Here is a 20214-nt window from a genome sequence, read left to right as displayed (position 1 = left end):
CTCTGCCTTGTGCGCCGCCGCCACCTAGCTCCGCCCCGGGATGCCCCCGCGCGGGCCGCGAGCGTACGGGCCTTCCTGCGCGCGAGCTGCACGCCGCCCCGCCCGCGTTGCCCTGCTGGCCGGCCCCCACGGCCACCGCGCTCGCGCCTGGGCGCCGGCGCCGTGCGCGGCCGGGGCGGGCAGTGAAGCAGGGGAGCGCCCCCCTCTCTCTCCATGTCAAGTGGGACCCACGGGTCAGGAGATTAGGGGTGGTTTTATTTATTTTTGTTGATTTCTGCAGAAATCTTCCAAAAATCGTAGAAAAATGCAGAAAAATGCTAAAAATGCAAACCAAATTTCGTTAGTCTTCTTAAATCCAGATCTTCAGAAGAAAAATACTTGTGCTGGTGAAATTTCACTTTTGCCCCTGCTAAATTTATGGTTTGCGTTTAAGCTAGATTGTTTTGTACCGGTTGTTCTGTTTGTCTAAAAATCCTGAAATTTTTGTGGTAGCCTACTCTTTGCACGTGTGGTCCACTGAAAAATTTCTAGGTGCATGGCCTGTGTGCATGTCTGTGGATCTATCATTGTTTGATTTCTTTGCTAGGGTTAAAATAAATAGTTTCGGTCATCATTAAATGTTGGAAAATTTATGTGGCATGCTTTATCAAAATCATGTTTTCTGATAAATTCTTGTTGCTAGACCATATCTGCAAGTCAAGTTCTTGCTTTTATTTTTATTCCTAGTGAGGCTCGTTTCTTTTATAATTGTTGTAATAAATTCTTTCGTGTGTGCATGTGTTTTTGCAACAAAACAAGCCCCTGGATATTTGATCCATGTTGCTCTAGGGTTGTATTTAATCCTCCGAAGCAAGTTTAGTAGTTGTTGTTTGGAGGAAACACTTCAGGCTAAAAGGAATTAGCAACCGAAATCCCATCTCAGCACTACACAATTCCTTTGGACCGTAGTTTTGAGAGTGCTGTTCATCGGTTTTGTCTATAATTCTAGTTGCGGGTACTGCAGTGCATTGCATCTTTTCTTGAGTCTCATGCATGGCACATTTTATTCGTATAGACGCTGAAACCGAAGTCGCCTACAAGCTAATTGTCGAGCCGGTCCAGGAGCCGCAAGCAGGAGAATAGCAGGAGGACGCAGTCGAGCACACTCCCGAAGAAGTCACTAACCCTGCTGACTTGCAAGGCAAGCCCCGGAGCATATCCCTTATTTTAATTACTTCATGTTATACTTAAAGTATTGTGCATTTACGTTCAAGGAATTGATTGGAACCATAGATGCATAATCTAGAATACCCAGCGTCTTTACTAGTGCAGTTATCGCTAGCACCGCTATGCTTAAGTAAACTCGGTAGAAGACGGGTGATTTCCTGTCACCCGCGAGATATAGGGTTGTTACTTCAGGCAGTGCTGTGAGAAATAATGCAATGAGAAGGGAATTGGAGACCAGGCGGAGGGAAAGTTGGACATGTTTGTGAGTAAAGAAAGTGAGTCTCCGCCTGTGTCGATTGAGGACCGTTCCGTTGTTGGCCCTTTGACTGAGGATTGAACAGTACTAACCACATGCCGGAAGTAGGAGGTAGTCGAAACCGGTAAGCTAATTACCTAAATTGCGTCGGATTCTGAGTCTCGACCTGCGGTGCTGAGTAGGGTTGACGGATGGTGAAGTGGCCCACGGGTTCACCGAGTGTTCGCACGTGCGGGGCTCATCATCCGGGTGTTTGCGGGCTTGATTCAGACTTCGGGGTAATTGTGGGAACAGTTGACGTGTGTGGCCCGACGGGGTTTTCACGTGTCGTGTGAGTTAGGTCCACCTTGCAAGGTTAAATCGGATCGATTCGCCGTGACTCGTGGATATGAGAGCCTTGGTCAATGCGTCACATCGTAGTAAGGATTGAAAGGACAGAAAGAGAAAAGATGGATTTATGTGCATGTCTTGAAAAGATAATATGATTAACCATGTGTGCTCTAGAGAACTAGGCAAACCTAGTTTCTAGCTATCAACACAATTGGAGCTAAAATATTGAAAGTAAGGATTCAGTACTAGTAGCTTTTCAGCAAAATAACTCCAGAGCCAAAGAGCTGTGCATGTCTAGATAATGGGCTAAGTATACCCATAGACGGGTAAGACTTGCTGAGTATTAGAATACTCAGGGTTTGGTTGTAACCCTTCTGAGCAGGCTGTATTCCGGAAGACTTCAAGGAAATCGGTGCGTCCTGGATTGGTCAGCCTCTTCCTCCAGGTTGGACAGTCGAGTGAGTTCCGTCTTCTCCGTGAAGTGCAGGCAGGTGAGCCTCACATCAGTGGGCAAGATGTGAAGCTCGTCTTTTGGTCATCGACGTTATCTATCGTATTGTATTTTGAAGCTTGTTTCAAACTGTTTGTATTTCCGCTGCGTTTGAACTCTGTAAACAAAATGTAACCCTAACTTATAAAACTTTATTGTAAATTAATTTGAAGACTTTTGTTTAACTCTGGTTGTAAGTTAAGTTTGAAAACTTTTGTTGCTTGTAATCACCTGTGCTCGTCTTTTGGCGAGAGTTCCCGTGTAATCGATCCTGGTTATAGCAGGCAGTCTGGGTGTACTGGTGAAGTGCAGTATCGGAGGTTTAAGTTAAATAGTTAATTAGTGCACTTGATCGGTATTATTTGGACTGTCCTGTGACACCAACAATCTAGCCCATTAAGCTATGTGAAACCCTAATCACTCTTCTCTTCCTCTACTCTCTCCCTCTCCCTCTCCCTGACTCCCTCTCCTCCCGAGCAGATGGCGCCGTCACTGCTTCTCTCCATTCAGCACGGCCTCCCCATCCGCCGCCGCATCCCCATCCGCCGTTGATGTCGCTCCCCATCCGCCACCGCATCCCCATCTGTTGTTGCTGTCGCTCCCCATCCGCCGCCGCATCCCCATCCGCCATTGCTGTCGCTCCCCATCCGTCGCCGCATACCCATCAGCCGTTGCTGTCTTCCTCTCCGACCTCCCCATCCGCTGCCTCCTCCATATCCGCCGCCGCCATCGCTCCTCGTCTTCCTCCCCGACATCCCCATCCGCCGCCGCATCAGCAGGACACCGGCACCGGCGTGCCGCCCGCCCGCCCGTCTCGCCGGACACCGGCGCCGGCGCGCCGCCTGCGCTGTTCAGCCATGCCTTCTCCCCGCGGGGCCCCATCGGGTATCAGGGATCCACGGGGAACGGGGTCGGGGGGCAATTTCGCCCCGATAGTGCTTTCGGGGTCGGGACGGGGACGATGAATCGGGGATCGGGTCGGGGACGGGGATTGTCCCCCCGGCCCCGCCCCGCCCCGTTGCCATCCTGACAAGCGGGTCAAGGTGTTGGCATTGCAAATTAAGAAATCTTATTAAGCAGTGATAATTTACAACAAATTTTAAAAACACTCGTGATGTACTCCAAACAGGAACCCTAATAATATTGTTGTAAATTATCACTCCTTAATAAGACTAGTGGAGATGCACGTGCAACATGCACGTGTTTAAAGATCAATTATAATGTAGCAATGCGCTCCATTCTAAATCTAATCTAATTCAAGTTCTTGCTGAAGGAGCTGTCGTGCTCGATGTACTTTGCAGCCTGTTTAATAGGAAAATGGAGTTAGTAATGATGTCTCATGTGGTTAGACGCAAGCAACAGAAATTTTCTGTGAAGAGCATGTGATCATTTACTTTCTCATGTCTCTTGGAAGCCTTCGCAGTATCACCATCACTACTTGCAATTAGTACAATTATCTTATGTCCTCCTCTGTTGCGTGGATATGGTCGGGAACAAAGAGGGTGAATATAGCACCACATCGGGAACAATGATGGCATGGTGCGCTCGGGAGTGGTTGCAACTCGACAGTAGTCTGCATTATCCCTTATTATAAAAAGGTAACCAAACCAGTTAGTCAATAAGCAACTGCCATTCTTAGATACACTTTATAACCAAGTAGCATGTGCACTATTTGTCATTCCCACCAGTCCACAAGAAAAGTATGCTACGTATGTCTCAAATTTTCTTTTCTTTCCTTTCTAAAAAAATTGGCACCCACTTATGAGAAATCAAAAAAAAAACTAACCATCACCAACAAGCCAGCGAAAACAGCACCAACGTGCCGGCTTGTCTCACATGTTACTCTTCATGCAATGTCAATGCTAGTTAGCTAAAAGAAAGCCTACATATTATTTCTTTGACCTGTAAATTCCTCCAAGTACAAGTTCGATTCTTAGTCCTGGCAAATTAAATTCTACTCTATGGAACACACTAACCCTACCCTACCAAATACCACTGCAAACCACAATGGGTTTGCTCAATCTACTAACATACTAAACAGATTCAAAAGCAATGGGTTTCAAAAGAAAAAAAATAATTATATCTGGTCTACACTTACTCCTGCATATAAATATGGTTCACAGTACCACTACCCTCAAGTTGACTGTCAATATTTCTGCATACCTGAAACATATAAAAGGATAGATTAGTAAGTAGTGACCACACTAATAAAATAGAGCATGATAATTTTCTGAGTGTAAGCTGTAGCAAATAGCAAGATAGGGTTATGGTGATTCATTGGTTGGTTGTTGTGATTATTGTCCTATTAGGGCCTAACAATATAAATAATACAATTGAACAGTAGCATAATTAGAAACTGTAATGAAGATTATTTATTTATTTGGAATACAATCTATGGCACTTCTGTGTCAGAACAAAAGGAGAGTGAATATTATAACCCACTGGCAAAGATGTTTGCCTTAGTTTCAGAAGACCATCTTGCCTGTTTCCTTGGTCATTGACAAGCCATTACAGTTTGGACAGTTCCATTTGAATATCATCCATTTCTGCTGGTAGGGATGACACCACAGCTCTAAATTTTGAGATAACTTGGTTCCGACCTGAAAGTTACAAAAAAATTATTATTTCCTGCTTAAAACAAAGATCAGAAGGAAATATATTTCAAGCATGTTGCATAGTAAAAACAGCACCAGGTTCTCTCGAAGCCTCTTCAAATTTCAGCACCAGGATATTCTTTTCATTACATAGTTTCTGGACATCCTTCTCAAGATCAGCAATCCTAGAAACATAGTATGCAAAAACCATCTTGGGTATTTCAGCCAGATCAATTTTTTTTATTAAATTGCCTTTCTTGCCAAACAAAGCTATCCATATCAACCTGAAACATGGAAAAGTAGAAATTTAATAAAAAATCAGCTCTCTTAGGGTAACACATCTGTTATACAGACATGCCTATTCACTGACCAGTAACCACCTGTAATTTTTCTAACAATGATTTGTGATCATCCAACTCTGCTTGAGACTTCTGAAGTTGGTCATTAACAAGCTGAAAAGCTTTGGAAGAATAGATGCTTTTGAAATCTGTCAGTATATTCTGGAAGCAACCAAAAAAAGGGGTAAAAACGTCATGTAGAATTCAACATTACAAGGCCTAACCTTCAATCACACAATGTGTTGGGTAATACTGTAAACCTGAAATGTAGCTAACTTGTTCAAAGTTTCGATTCTCTCTTTGTGCAGTCTCCTAATTTCCTCCAAACGATTTGAACTCAATTCCTGCATATATTAGCATGTGTTAAGTTTAAAGTCCATATACACGTCTAGAAAATAGTTTGGAGCTCTAAACATACCATTAACTCCTTGTGGGTAGCTTCAAGATCTTGCAGTTATTTTTGTTTATCTCTCACCTTCTCTGCAGCTGCATTTTTGTTTCTCAGTGTTAGAACAAGGATTGGAGTCCCTTGCTTATTTTCTCCCTGTATTTTTAGTGCTGCCAGTTTGTGCTTGTTGGTTTTTTCCAACTTGGCAACAGCTCTGGTCAACTCCTCTTGAAAAGTACATAAAATGTCTGGGTTAGTTTTAATATTACACAACAGCTATGTACAGATAGTATCAGGAATTGACAGTGGCAGTGATAACAAAAAATTATTTGTAATTTCACAACTTATCATTGCCACAAGGCTTTCAACAATTTTGACTGAGATTAGTTCAACATGTTTGATAATTCAAGGTACAGAACGGAAATTTAAATACTGCTGATGCACATTTTAAGGACAAAATACTCTACGAGAATGGAACCCCTCAAAAGATAATACATAAAACAAATACAAAATACCTTTCAGACGTTTCTGTTTAGCTTTGTTCCATGCATTTGAATCTATTTGTTTTTGCTAGTCCCCTGCTAACTGTCTGTGTTTCATTGCCACTGGGAGTGATAGGTGATTGCTTTGATGCATCGACATCAGGCTTCATAAAAGCTTCCTCACAATTTTTTGAGTTGGGGTGCACCTAACATTGGACCTAGTGTTCAATGGCCATGGACTTGAATTAACTCTAAATCCCAAGTGTTGAACAACATAAATGGCTAGAATTAGTTTTCATCCATTCTAAATCTGTGAGATCAGGAAATTCAAAAGAAAACTTCAAAGAACAAACGTGCATTGTTACATACCTTTTACAATAATCATTGACTAGGAGAATTTCTCATGCCTTTAAGCTGAAATAAAGAAGAGGATGAGTCAAAACATAAGCAATCTGGTGAACAAACTGGCTTTCTAGTTAAGTCAGGAGAGGCGGTTGTGAAATACCATTCTTCCAACCACCAGTGATTAACAAGTTTGATGTTTACCTTCTTGGCAACCTCATACTTTTCACCTAGCATTATATGGAAAATAGAGGTGTTAAATTCAACAGCACTTTACAGAACTATCTGAATCAATATATCCTTGTATGCATGGAGGAAAAAGAAATGACCAAAATCGTATACATCTCATAGGCATGTTATGATTTATGCCGATGGATTACTTTGCTGATTTCTTTATGCATAATTTCAAGTTGTAAGTTACGAATTTCTTCCTGTTCTGAACCAAAAAAAGCGAAACATGGTTGATGAGGTTAAACATTTGTATGGTTCAAATAAAAATTAAACACGGGCAAGGTCCAAACTGTTATGGGATCAACGCATTCTACAAGTCCACAAGTAGCATGTGCACTATTTGTCAAGTAGCCTACAAGGGGATTACTTTGCTGATTTCTTTATGCACAATTTCAAGTTGTAAGTTATGAATTTCTTCTTGTTCTGAACCAAAAAAAGTGAAACATGGTTGATGAGGTTAAACCTTTGTATGGTTCAAATAAAAATTAAACACTGGCAAGGTCCAAACTGTTATGGGATCAACGCATTCTACAACCAAAACAGAGATGACAAGCTACAAATGTACATTACAAATAAACTTGGAAACGCAGCTGCCATTTTGAATTAGATATGATATTCTTAATTGATCATTAGAATCACTTATTAGAAAAAGTAATGTGTATCTCACACCAAAGAACATGGTAAATAATATAGGGACAACTTTGTTAAACAAGGAGAAGGCAACGCCTATAATGTTCCTTGGAACGAAAGGAAGCAGAACAAATTGCTTATTGTAACAAAGTTCAGCATAATATATATATATATATATGTATATATATATATATATGTATATATATATATATGTATATATATATATGTATATATATGTATATATATATGTATATATATGTATATATATATATGTATATATATATATGTATATATATATATATATGTATGTCACGGATTTACCAATTTGCACATCCAACTCACGTAGAAGAGGTTCGACACGACCACGTGCGAGCACCCATTGCCCGACATCCTGGCGTTGGCGCCGCCGCGCCGCTCCATCTCCGAATGGTACTGCACATGGACGCCGTTGGAACTTATTGGCCGGTGGGACGAACCAAGCCAATCGTCGTAAACACGCCGACAAACAGGCAGCGAAGGCGAAATGCGAGTATGAGGCGTGGGGATGTCGCTGACGCACCTGGGACACGATGTCGCCCTCGAATCCGATGAGGAAGAAGCGGATGCCGTCGAACAAGTGTTCATCGCCGCTGCCGTCATCCGTGCCGGCCGACGACAGCGAACAGAAGGGTCTTTTGCAACGCACGGCTGCAGCCCGCACCCCCCCTCGGCTCCCCTCCTAGGGTCGCACTGGACCGAGCGCCGGTGGCCTAGGCGTCTGTTCCGTAGTCGGCGGACCGCCCGTGCAGCGCCTGGTGGCCTCCGCGTGACGGCAGCTGGCATGGCGAGGATGGCAGCGTCGACCCAATGTGGCAGCCGCGCGATCCGGATGTGACGATGGGACCGGGGGAGGAATTTGAGGAGTTCGTGGAAGCAAAAGGAAAGCGCTGCCGGTGACAGCGGGGGAAGGCGCGATGGGGGAGGCGCGACCGTGGGGGATTACCGCGGGGGAGGCGGCGTCACGAGCCCTGGGTACAGGCGGGCGTGTATGAGGCGCGCGGTGAAAAAAGTTAGGGTTTTGGGCGGAATCATTTTTCCTGATGCAGTTTTTGCCTCCCACCAAATTCTGTCAAGCACCAAATCCTTTCACGTGGGCCTGAAAAAGATGTTTTTGTGAGGGGTATGGGTAGATTTATCTTAGTGAGAATTGTATCTAATTCTTTCATCCTTTATAGTCTTATTGTAACAAAGTTCAGCATAATATATATATATATATATATATATATATATATATATATATATATATATATATATATATATATATATATATATATATGTCACGGATTTACCAATTTGCACATCCAACTCACGTAGAAGAGGTTGGACACGACCACGTGCGTGCACCCATTGCCCGACATCTTGGCGTCGGCGCCGCCGTGTCGCTCCATCTCCGAACGGTACTGCACACGGACGCCGTTGGAACTTATTGGCCGGTGGGACGAACCAAGCCAATCCTCATAAACACGCAGACAAACAGGCAGCGAAGGCGAAATGCGAGTATGAGGCGTGGGGATGTCGCTGACGCACCTGGGACACGATGTCGCCCTCGAATCCGATGAGGAAGAAGCGGATGCCGTCGAACAAGTGTTCATCGCCGCTGCCGTCATCCGTGCCGGCCGACGACAGCGAACAGAAGGGTCTTTTGCAACGCACGGCTGCAGCCCGCACCCCCCCTCGGCTCCCCTCCTAGGGTCGCACTGGACCGAGCGCCGGTGGCCTAAGCGTCTGTTCCGCAGTCGGCGGACCGCCCGTGCAGCGCCCGGTGGCCTCCGCGTGATGGCGGCCGGCACGGCGAGGATGGCGGCATCGACCCAATGTGGCAGCCGTGCGATCCGGATGTGACGATGGGACCGGGGGAGGAATTTGAGGAGTCCGTGGAAGCAAAAGGAAAGCGCTGCCGGTGACGGCGGGGGAAGGCGCGATGTGGGAGGCGCGACCATGGGGGATTACCGCGGAGGAGGCGGCGTCGCGAGCCTTGGGTATAGGCGGGCGTGTATGAGGCGCACGGTGAAAAAAAAACCTGGGGTTTTGGGTGGAATCATTTTTCCTGATGCAGTTTTTTACCTCCCACCAAATTCTGTCAAGCAAAAAATCCTTCCACGTGGGCCTGAAAAAGATGTTTTGTGAGGGGTATGGATTGATTTATCTTAGTGAGAATTGTATCTATTGCAGGACTTCTTTTTTTGAAAGGTATTGCAGGACTTCGATTTAGGCGATGACAAAAGAAAAGGAAAAAAAACAAACAGGAACCCTACGCATAAACCGCGTGGCCCTAGCGTCCGCTCCAACGGCGTGCAGCCGACCTTGACCAGCTTCACCGCACCACACGAATCTCCAGGCAGATCACGCGCCATTAAGAATCCGAGAAAACAAAAATTCCCCACCCCATTAGACCACCACCCGTTGGCTCGGCTTGGCTTTCTCCCCTCGCCCCGGGGAACGCGGCCGCCGATCCCCTCCCCTCCCCCTTCCGCCGCCCGATCCCACCAAACCCGCGCCCGCAGCTGCCTCAATTCGATTCCCTAGCTCGATTGGCGCCACCCGATCAGCCGCGGGGCAGGCCGTATTTGGTTTGATTCGATTGGATTGGGTCCCGTGCGGAGCTGTGGATCCCCAATTGAGTTGCCGCTAGGGTTTCGGCGGGCTCGGTCGCCGTGTGGGCGGGCGGGAGGGGTTCTACCATGGCGGAGAAGAGCTGCCTTAAGCGGCTCCAGAAGGAGTACCACGCGCTCTGCAAGGTGAGCTCCCGTTTTGATTCGGTATGGATTGGGGTCGTCGATTGCCGCGGATAGGTCCGGTTGACCTGTGCCGTGGCTCGATTTCTGACGGTTGATTTTTTTGGCTGGGTTGCAGGAGCCGCCGCCGCAGATCGTGGCTCGCCCGCTGTCCAACGACATATTGGAGTGGCGTAAGAAGCCTTCCCCGACCCTACCAGTAGATTCATCGCCTTTTTCGGTCGTTAATGTTTACAGTGAACTGGCTGTAATTGTTTTTTTGTCAGAAGCGATGGTGTATGTGAAACGCATGCCACATACGGTTCATGTTGCGGTAGTAATCACTTTTTGAGCTTGGTTTGGTCGGAAGCGATGACAGTGTAGTTGTAACGCATGTCGCATACGGTTCACGATGTGGTGGCAACCACCTTTTGAGTTTTTTTGATGTTTATTGCTTCCGGTTGCTCTGCACATTGCATGATGTGCTTATAGCAATTTATGGTTTAAAGTTTGAATTGTGGGATGTCAGCGGTTCTGGTTAGTGAGTTGAATTGATTCATGTATGTTGCAATCGGTAGTTCTTGTCCGAACTGAATTATTTTGCAGGTTCCCTGAAAACCAGTGTATAAGCTCAGCCTTTCTTTTTAGCTCATAGTAGGAAAAACAGGCTAAGATATTTTCCCATCATCCCATGGGGTGGTAAGCTCCTACTTGACATCTACTTAAGCTCCAGAATTTTTAACTTTGGTTCCTGCTGACTGTTCACTTATATGGACTAGCTCTGGACAGTACATTAGCCTAGTTATTAAAACGACGTTTAAACGTCGTGAAAACGACGTTTTCACGAGAAAACGTTCTTGTGAAATCGACGTTTAAACGTTAAAATGTCCGTTTAAACGATAAAACGTCCATCGTTTCGTTAAAATCTACCCTCTATTCGTTTCGTCGTTTTATCGTTTTAATAACCCTGTACATTAGCAAGATTCAGCTGTTCCTGGGGTTGTGAGGGTTGATCATTATGTGTATAGAAAGTTCAGTGACTTAATAGTTCTTCAAATAGGGAACAGTTGTGTGAGATCATTGCTTGTTTTGGTCAAGGGCATGTGTTGGTCACCTGGCATGCTTGATGTCCGATACATATTTGATGCATTTTCTAGATATTTCATCAACAATCATTGGAATATCTAATTTAGCTGCACCATTGTCTCATTCCGTCATGTGAAATATTGCTTGGTCTACTTATGGTATAAGGGCTCTGGAACCCCATATGTTTGTTTATATTTATATATTTTGGTGAGCATCAGGATTTGCATTGGCATAACTGCAAGTATAAAGCGCGGCAGTAACATGTGACAGATGGCTTGTGCTAATTATTTGCATATAGTAATAGATGATTAGATATTGTAGATTCTTGGTCAAATTTATTAATGACTAATTCACACCATTGACAACTCGTAGCCTACATCTTGCCTCTTGGTAGCTGATGCTGAAGACTGTCTTTATTTGTCATTTTACCTTATATACATTAAGAAAAAGAGTAATACGGAACTATGTGTTAGCTATAGAACACTATGTGTTAGCTATAGAACACGTGGAAACAATTACGTTTATACTTATGACTTATTATTACTTCTCTAAAACAATTTGTTATTTTAATTAGTGGTAACAGATTATCCAAAGGGCTTTCAGTCATTTGTAATTTTGTTGAATAGTCCAAACCCATTCGGTGCCTCAGATTGTATCTCCTATATATTATTGTCATGCTTATTCTTAATGTAATGCCAATCTTTTTGCTTACTTTCAATGCTATATTTGGTACCAACTTATGTGTTCTTTTTTTTTTTTACTTTGTATGCCAGACTATGTTCTTGAAGGAAGTAAAGGCACACCCTTTGAAGGTAAAGATCATGCATACTATATACCATTATCTTTTTACAATATCTACTCTGTATGATATTGGATTCATTACTTAATCCCTAACGATGTTTTCATGTTTCATATTTTCCCCTGCAGGCGGATATTACTACGGGAAACTTAAATTTCCACCAGATTATCCTTTTAAACCTCCAAGTATCAGGTGCAGAAACATTCAATGTTGTTTATACTTGAGAAAGACTTTTGTTTTAATGGCATGGTGCTTCTCATTAGGGTGTGAGGGAAAACTGTAGCTAGAAAATTTTCTATAGATATATAATTAACAAAACATTATTTCTTTTGTTTCTGTTTCTAACTTGTTTCATTGTTCAGCATGACAACTCCAAGCGGCAGGTTTGCCCCACACAAAAGAATATGCCTGTCAATGAGTGACTGTAAGTTCTGAACTGTTTCTGGATTATAGTTGCTTTGGCATCACACGAGGTCTGAAATAATGCTCATTATTACTATGTTTTGCAGTTCATCCTGAATCTTGGAATCCTATGTGGTCTGTAGCAAGGTACACATATTGATAACTAACTTTTTACATGCGCAATGCGTTTTTGGAACCCATAGCATGCTTTTCATTTTTTTGTTGTGAGCTACTGTGCAGTGTACAAACTCTTTGATTACTGATAGTCAAATCAATGCTTTGTGGTAGTGTGTAATTATGTCAACTGTTTTTTTGGCCATGAGATGGGAGAACTTGAATGATAAATCAATCTTTAGTTCTCCTGTTCCAGTGATCGTTCACTATCAGGACGTCGATGTTTTTCAGTTTAAAATGTTTCCATTTCTTCCCTTTGTTATTCTGACATGTAAAATTTTATGCTGCAGCATTCTTACTGGGCTCTTGTCGTTCATGGTAAGTTGTTCCTTGCACGTCACTATGGGTTAAATGCCCAATGTTTTCCAAGTGATGCTGGGCATGTCACTTTCTGGAACTCCTTGGTTTACCATGTTATTTCTCAATGTGTTTAATTCTCGTAATTTCAGATGGATGATGCTCTGACAACTGGAAGCATCAAGACTTCAGATGCAGAGAAGAGACGCTTAGCAAAAGCTTCCCTTGCATACAATTGTGAGAGGTAGATTCATTTATCTGGATGCTAATTCATTTTGATCGTGTTCTTTCTACATAACTGCCAAATATTGTTTACAAACTAACACTTCAGAAACAGATTGTGCATTAGCTTCTGAACACATTGTGTAGGAAATATACTTTTACATGAAAGAAACAACTTAATTTTGTCAGGAGTCTGTGTTAAGTTCCTATGTAAAATTGTTAAACTATCACATCATTTGTTTATCTAACTTCTAGGCAGTGGCGGTCATTTGCTCACAAATATTTGTCCTAATTACTTTTTGTCCTACAGTTCATACTATCTGCTCACTAATATAAGTGTTTCTCTTTGCAGCAAAAACTGCCCGCACTTCAGGAAACTGTTCCCAGAGTACGTTGAGAAGTACAACCAACAACAACAATTGGAGAACACCGCCGCGGAACCAGAGCCCCGTGAGAATCCTGCTGCCCCTGCTCCTCCTGCAGTTCAGCAAGCTCCAGTTGTGGCCAATAGAGCGCAGCCAGTGGCAGAGGCACGTCGCGAGAAGAACCAGAAGAAAGCGGTGCCCTTCTGGATGGTTCTGGTCATGTTTTCAGTTTTTGGTGCCGTGATGGCCTTGCCCCTAATGCAACTTTGAGAATAATAAATGACTTTGAAAGTGTGATACTGGGGCGTAATTTTGTATAGTTTCTATTGGTTTGTGTGACTCAATTGTCCTCTTGGAGTCATGTTGGTAAACATGTGATGGTAAATCTGTAGAACCGTATTCTCTCTCTCTCTCTCGAGTCTTGACAAGAAGCATCAGAAGGTCGCTCATTTTCTTCTGTTTATTTTCTTCCTTCACCCGCCCTCATTAACAGTCGTCTGCTAGCTTCAAAGATAGCTAAGTCATTACCTCTTCCTATTCCTAAATTTGTAATCGGTCTTGCTCTTTTGAAATTTCTCCCCAGACGCATGTTAGAGTCGAAAGGGTTCAGACTTAGTAGGACCATGATTGAGTACATGATGTGCGATTTCAGCGCGACTAGGTATGATGAGGAGACATTAGTCTAGATGGGTAAGTGGTGCTCAAGAAGAATACTTTTTGGTATTTAGGATCGGTGCTACAAAAGTATGGCGACATTGATGAAGATGTTAGACATAGAATTTCAGCTGGCTGGTTGAAATAGCGGCAAGTTTTTGGCATTCTCTGTGACAAGAGGGTGCTACAAAAGCTAAGTGGCAAATTCTATAGGACAGCAATTCGTCCGGCGATGTTATACGGTGCTGAATGTTGGCCTACAAAAAAGCAACATGTCCAGCAACTGAGTGTAGCAGAGATGCGGATGTTGCGGTGGTTTTGCGGGCACACAAGGAGGGATAGAGTCCGAAACGAAGTTATTCGGGATAGGGTCGGGGTGGCACCAATTGAGGAGAAACTTACCCAGCATCGGATGAGATGGTTTGGACATGTCCAACGAAGGCCTCCTGAGGCGCCAGTGCGTAATGGGGTTCTTGAGCGGGTCGATAATGTAAAGAGGGGTAGAGGTAGACCTAAACTGACGTGGGATGAGTCGGTTAAGAGAGACCTTAAGAATTAGAATATTTCTAAAGAGATAGTTTTGGATAGGAGCGCTTGGAGACTAGCTATCAATGTGCCTGAACTTTGAACTTATTTCTTTCGGGTTTCATCTCTAGCCTACCCCAATTTACTTGGAAAAAAAGACTATGTTGTTGTCGTTGTATTGGGGGTACTTCATCTGCTTCCTGGGACAATTTTGTAATTTACGTGCCGTTACGGTTTGCTGGTACTCGCATTAGGGGAGCGATTCCTGTCCCAGACTATTGCACTCACAAATATGATCCGGCAACTTCAGCGTGGATATATTGCCACCACCAAGGCAACATTGCTGGGACCACCAATTCAGGATCAGGTTGGACGCGACAATTGAAGTAACGTTTCATCAAAATTATAATTATAGAAAGAACGCTTCACCATTCAACATAAAGGAATGATACTTCATCCACGTTGTACCTACTACCTTTTCAATGCATTCATCTGAACGGCATGTGGATGATCCATTATTAGAATCTAAATTCATCTTACCATATGGCAATGTCAATATATACATACTACACCCACCTTAGGGCGAAAGGATGAAAAGGAACAAAATCTGATCTCTGCCAATAGAAGCGTCTATGCCTTTGATTGGACCTGGGACAATGTTAAACTGGTTCGCCTCGACCTAGAACAATGTGGCAACGAAACAATGTTCACTCGCCAGTCCCTCAGCAAAGATATGAAATGCCCTTGCCTGCGCTGACAGCTTTGTGTATCAAAAATAAAGTTCTATTAGCCCCTAGCACGTTTCTTCATAAATCAAGAAATAGGAAGCACTTGTTGATCTTAGGCAGTGCTTCTCACACTGGAGAAGAATGTCAGCTCTCAGGTACTACCCAAGAAAGAAGTTTCTCCTCCACTTCTTCCCAGTTGTGGACGTTGGTCACCAGTGGATGCGCCTCATTAACTCCAGTCTTGCACCAAGGGTATGAGTTATCGTAATCGAAGAGCAGCACCCTCATGCCATCATTAGCACACTCCATAGCATATCTTGGGTTGTCATCTATTAAACCTGAGCGCCAAAAGATCTGCGAGGAATTGCCACGGCAAACAAGTTAGTCTTATAAGTAGAAAACAGAAAACTACCACTTGAAACATTTCTGAGCAGACAAGATATGCGAAATATTAATCTAAAACAGAAATGCAAAAACAGACAAGCCTGCCGCAGTTCAAACCACTGTTGTGCATTTAGGGAATGTGGAGCCAGGTTATAATGTTACTACAATCTCTAATACGATTGAGAAAACATCCTCCCCCTCAGTGAGCCAGTGTCTTACCTGCAAATCTCTGATTTTGGTCTTAACTTGCCCTCCAAAGCAAAATGGTTCCCGAAATGGATCTGCTCAAATAAACCTGGATAGTACTTCTCGATCCACTCTAATGTGTGATTCTTAATTGCATCCTGCCGAGATCTTTTCAAAATAGAATACCATTAGGCCAACTCATATAAGACAAGGCAAACTGATTGAGTCATTTAAATCAAATTATTGGGAAGGACTTACGTTACTATAGACAAGCTACAGAATGAAGAAAGATTTTGGAGAGCGTCTCGAGCACCGGGGATAGGCTGTATACCATCTTGGAAATAATGGGTTGCGAAGAACTCGTGGACAAGATAATTAGCTGCAGAGTATTAGAGCAATGCCCAATTTCATATGGTGAATTGTATGTTTAAGAGGCCAATAGTGTAATTCCAAATGAAATGCAAATAATTAGCACCAGGACTCACCTCTTTCACGAGAACAGTTCCATATCTGGATAGAATTTTTTTTAAAAAGTTAGAACTCCCCCGTTGAAGAAAACTGAAATGAAAATGTGACTAACTAAAGAAAACTAGCTGCAGGATTTGAGTATCTTTTAAGGAAGGTGGGAGTGTATGCTCACCCTAAAGAACTCATACACGTGGTATTCGGATACTGTGTGATTCCAAGAATAGCGATCAGCAATAAATTTGTTCAGTGCTGCAAGAAAGCTTCCAAGAACTGCAACAAGATACAGAAAACAAGATAGTAAGGAAATATCAATTATAAAAAAAACACAGGTGACGTTACTTCCTTGACCTGTACAAGATAGGCATGAGGAGACAATATTGTAAATTGTGGTCATGACTACATGTAAGTTATTTGCCAATTTGGTTCTAGCTAAGCACCACAAGGGTAACAACTCAAACAGGAAACAGCAAGAATAGTCAGCTACCCAAAACTGAGAATTTCAGAGATGAGCAGACTGCACTTAAGATTTCACAAATACCTTCATCCACGTCAACAGCAACCACCATCTTAGCGGCCAGAGCCTGCTCAGGGAACCCCAGCGGCTTCCCTCGCCGGCAAGCGCCGTTTTCGTTCAGAGTCTTCGCGGTGGCGGCGGCCTCCTCCAGCGGAAGGACCTCCGGATCGCGCATCAGCTGGCGCTGCCTGGTGAGCACCTGCGCCTTGATCCCCGCCGCCGCCTCGTCGACCCTCCTCCTGAACCCGCCGCTGCCGCCGCCGCCGTCCTGCCACCCCAGGCACCCCTTCAAGCTGAGCGCGCCGCTCGGCGCAAACTTCCGCCCGCCGGGCAGATGAAGGAATCCCATCTGCCCCGGCAGCACAGCGCGGCCCTCGCCGTGCGCAGCGGAATGGCTGAACCTGCAGAGGCAGGCGCGGTTGACGGCCGTCGGCATGGCGGGGCTAGGGTTCTGCTTCCGCCCCCGAGGCGGCGGCCGGAGACGATCCAACAGCGACCGCACGGCTCCGCGGCTTAGCATGTCGCCACCAGCATTCCTTCCCCCGGCCACCCCAAGAAACCTGCACGCCTCAGCATTCGGCAAATCAGATTCCGTTACAACCCAATCGAGAGAGAGAGAGAGAGAGAGAGAGAGAGAGAGAGAGAGAGAGAGACCGCAATCGCCGGCGGAATCGCTTGCCTGAACACGCGAGGGTCGAATCGAATCCCCCGGCGGCGAGGTCGGCGCCTCAGTCCTCTCCCTCCACAGACCTCACACCGTTCCTGCGATCTGGGGCATCTCTTTCAAGCGAGATCGCGAGTCGCCGCGAGGGAAGAGGATAGGGAAGTTCGTGTGGAAAATCTCGGGGTATATGCGGAACGGAGACGGCAAAGCGGATTTCTTGGTGGCCTCTAGTATTTCTTTTCTGTTTTTTTTCGTTCTTCGCTTTTTTTGTGTGAGAGAGAAAAAATCATTTGGCATTGGGAATTGCTGTGCGATTTTTTGTGTACATGGAGTGACGGTGGTGGTGGGCTCGCCTCTTTTGGGGAAAAGGGAGCTGTGCTGTGCTCAAACTGCTCACCCTACGGTTGTGGCTTTTTGCGAAGAAATCCATACTATTGCAAGTATTAATGATATGATAAACTGCACGGTGGAACAATCTTTCGTTTCATGGTACTACCCACTCTGTTCGGCTGGCTGTGGCTTGTGGCTGTTGTGAGAGACTGGCTGGCTTGTAGCTGGTGCCGATTTGGTGTGAGAGAAAAATATTGCTGGATAATTAAAGCGAACACAGTGACTGTCTACTAAAAACATCATGTGCCATGAAAGTCACAGCAAACATGTCAGTACAGATGTAGGGATGCAGCGCTGAAACTTTCCAAATCAAATGCACGGTCCTAAATGAAAGCTGACAACAAAATGGACATCTCAATAGTCCTGCACTGTAGAGTTTACTAAGCCTAAAGAACTTAAATGAATGTCATTTGCACCCCTAACTACAAGAACTTACTACTATATTTGCAATAAAAATAATATTCGTATCTTATTATTACTACATGAATATCAATAGTCAAAAGTGTGAATTGAATATCGCATTGACCCAAAAACGTGATCATATGAAGTTGAATATGATTATCAAACTGTATTTGAATTCACACACCATCTAACTTGTATATATTTTGATGGGAATCATTCTAGCCAGAGTGGCAAGTTATAGAGTTGAAGCTAGCTATTTGGGTTCAAAGTCTTAATACTTACAAAGTGTTGAGCATTAGTTGGCATTGCTTTTGTCTACCTCTGATCTGAAATATAAAAGATCTTGTAGCCGAGTGGTACTTTTTTATTATTATTTGCATGTTGTATTAGGTTTGTTGTAAGTCAATTTTAGAAAATTTTGATCAAAAATATAGGAAAGTATAACAATAACTATACTATCCAACAAATACATTATAAGAAAAATTCCATGGTGGGTTCAACCAAATAAATTTGTTATTATAAATATTATTTTTTTCTATAAGCGTATCAAAGTTAGCTAAGTTTAATTTAGGATAAGTTTAATGCGTAATGTAAACAAAAATAGGGGAGTATAAAACAACTCAAATACAATTATATGTGTTTGAAGGGTCTAATCTGAAAAGCGTTTAGTTTCATTTTGGGTGGGACCGTGATTGTGTTGCACGCTTTCAGCTCTGTTTCGTTCTACTTTAAATTTTCTTTTCGGCCAAAAAAAAGGGTTGTCTCGGGATGCGGACTCCCCGTCGCGACGCCGTTCTCAAATATTCGTGGCCCTAGTCGCTCACAGCACGGTGAGCCAGCACTGTCGCGACAGAACAAGGCCCACGCAAGCAGTCTCCTAAATCGACGGGAAAAGACGGGATCAGGAGTCCAAAGGACGGGCGTCCAGCTGCAATTACTAGGGTTTCTTCCAAAAGGTTTCCTTCTAAAAAAAGGGTTTCTTCCAAAAGGGATTAGTGTAGCACGTTGAACAAGAGTTCCCTCCAAGACAAAATTCGCATAAAAGCTCAAAGAAGACTGCAAGAGTCATTGTCACAAGTTTTTTAATAAAAAATAAAAGTAGTAAATGATTCCAACTTCTTTAACTTTTTGATAACTTTAACCTTTTGGTTTGATTTTAACCTTTTGCTTTTGTTGTGTGGGGTTGGGAAATTCAGCAGACATCTTCCCTGTTTGTTTTCACTTAATTTATAATCTAAGCGTGGCTAATAGAAATGAAGATTTTCTCACTTCTCATAGTTCAAATCTCCGAAAACGATTACCACAGAGGCGGAAAATAAATGAGGCGTTTGATGAAATTATCGCTTATTTCTACGGATACACCGGGTTAGCTGCCGAACCTTGGGCCCTTCAGCCCATCCGGAGCCCGAGAGGGAAACAACGTTCGGTCCATGTAGCCCAGATGTCAGCCATTACACAAGATGGGCCGCCGCAGGGGGGAAAGGTCCAAGAAGTCCATGGGCCTGAATGGCTCAACGCGCTTGCAAGTTTGCAAATACTAGGTTCGTGCCCGTGCGTTGCTACGGACAAAATATTTATTGTTAAATACAAATACCTTGCAAATGTATTACATTCAAACCAAGCTTGACAAGTCATGTGGAAATTCAATTAAGTACAATCATATATTTATTTCTATGAATAGATAGGTACCCATTTGCTGCTTCAATCGAGAATGAGCATCAATTTCATACGACAATAAAGACATACTCTTTGATATGAAAAATATTCGTGCACCATTCCAAAGTAAGCAAACAAATAGCTAGATAAGTGATACAATAGAACAAAAGTAAAAATCGGTGCAACTTTATCGTTTTTCATCTCGCTCTCTACTTTCGCCTCCACGGGAACCACCCCTGAACAGAAAGCCTTCCAAGT

General features: G+C 43.6%; 1 protein-coding gene, 1 long non-coding RNA gene and 1 pseudogene across 3 annotated transcripts; 1 reads left to right on the top strand and 2 right to left on the bottom strand.

Annotated features, from left to right (window-relative positions):
- Window positions 1-4978: 4978 nt before the first annotated feature.
- On the bottom strand, window positions 4979-5700 carry LOC120705026. Of its 2 annotated transcripts, none has more exons than XR_005687754.1 (4): window positions 5633-5700; window positions 5475-5558; window positions 5247-5376; window positions 4979-5160 (listed from the first exon to the last, which is right to left on the bottom strand). It is a non-coding gene; the product is annotated as an uncharacterized LOC120705026 (long non-coding RNA). The 2 variants fall into 2 exon arrangements; XR_005687753.1 differs by having other exon boundaries at window positions 5257-5376.
- A 4008-nt stretch (window positions 5701-9708) lies between these two features.
- LOC120702895 (ubiquitin-conjugating enzyme E2 34-like) lies at window positions 9709-13842 on the top strand. Its single transcript, XM_039986865.1, has 9 exons — window positions 9709-10064; window positions 10180-10234; window positions 11900-11938; window positions 12054-12117; window positions 12288-12349; window positions 12435-12474; window positions 12792-12819; window positions 12951-13042; window positions 13373-13842. The coding sequence occupies exons 1-9, from the start codon at window positions 10008-10010 to the stop codon at window positions 13653-13655; spliced, it is 720 nt and encodes a 239-aa protein (XP_039842799.1). The 5' UTR covers window positions 9709-10007; the 3' UTR covers window positions 13656-13842.
- Window positions 13843-15051: 1209 nt separating this feature from the next.
- LOC120702894 lies at window positions 15052-17806 on the bottom strand (annotated as a pseudogene).
- Window positions 17807-20214: the final 2408 nt, after the last annotated feature.

Source organism: Panicum virgatum, chromosome 4K, assembly GCF_016808335.1.
Source record: "Panicum virgatum strain AP13 chromosome 4K, P.virgatum_v5, whole genome shotgun sequence".
Lineage (NCBI taxonomy): Eukaryota > Viridiplantae > Streptophyta > Magnoliopsida > Poales > Poaceae > Panicum > Panicum virgatum.
Note: the sequence above shows the minus strand (reverse complement) of the source record. Positions and strands in the feature narration are given on the sequence as shown.

Excerpts from the sequence above, each read along its gene's own strand:
- LOC120702895 (XM_039986865.1), top strand. The coding sequence starts at position 10,008 with ATGGCGGAGAAGAGCTGCCTTAAGCGGCTCCAGAAGGAGTACCACGCG. Across the intron at positions 12,350-12,434 it reads ATGCCTGTCAATGAGTGACT|TTCATCCTGAATCTTGGAAT; the intron begins GTAAGTTCTGAA and ends TATGTTTTGCAG. Across the intron at positions 12,475-12,791 it reads CCTATGTGGTCTGTAGCAAG|CATTCTTACTGGGCTCTTGT; the intron begins GTACACATATTG and ends TTTATGCTGCAG.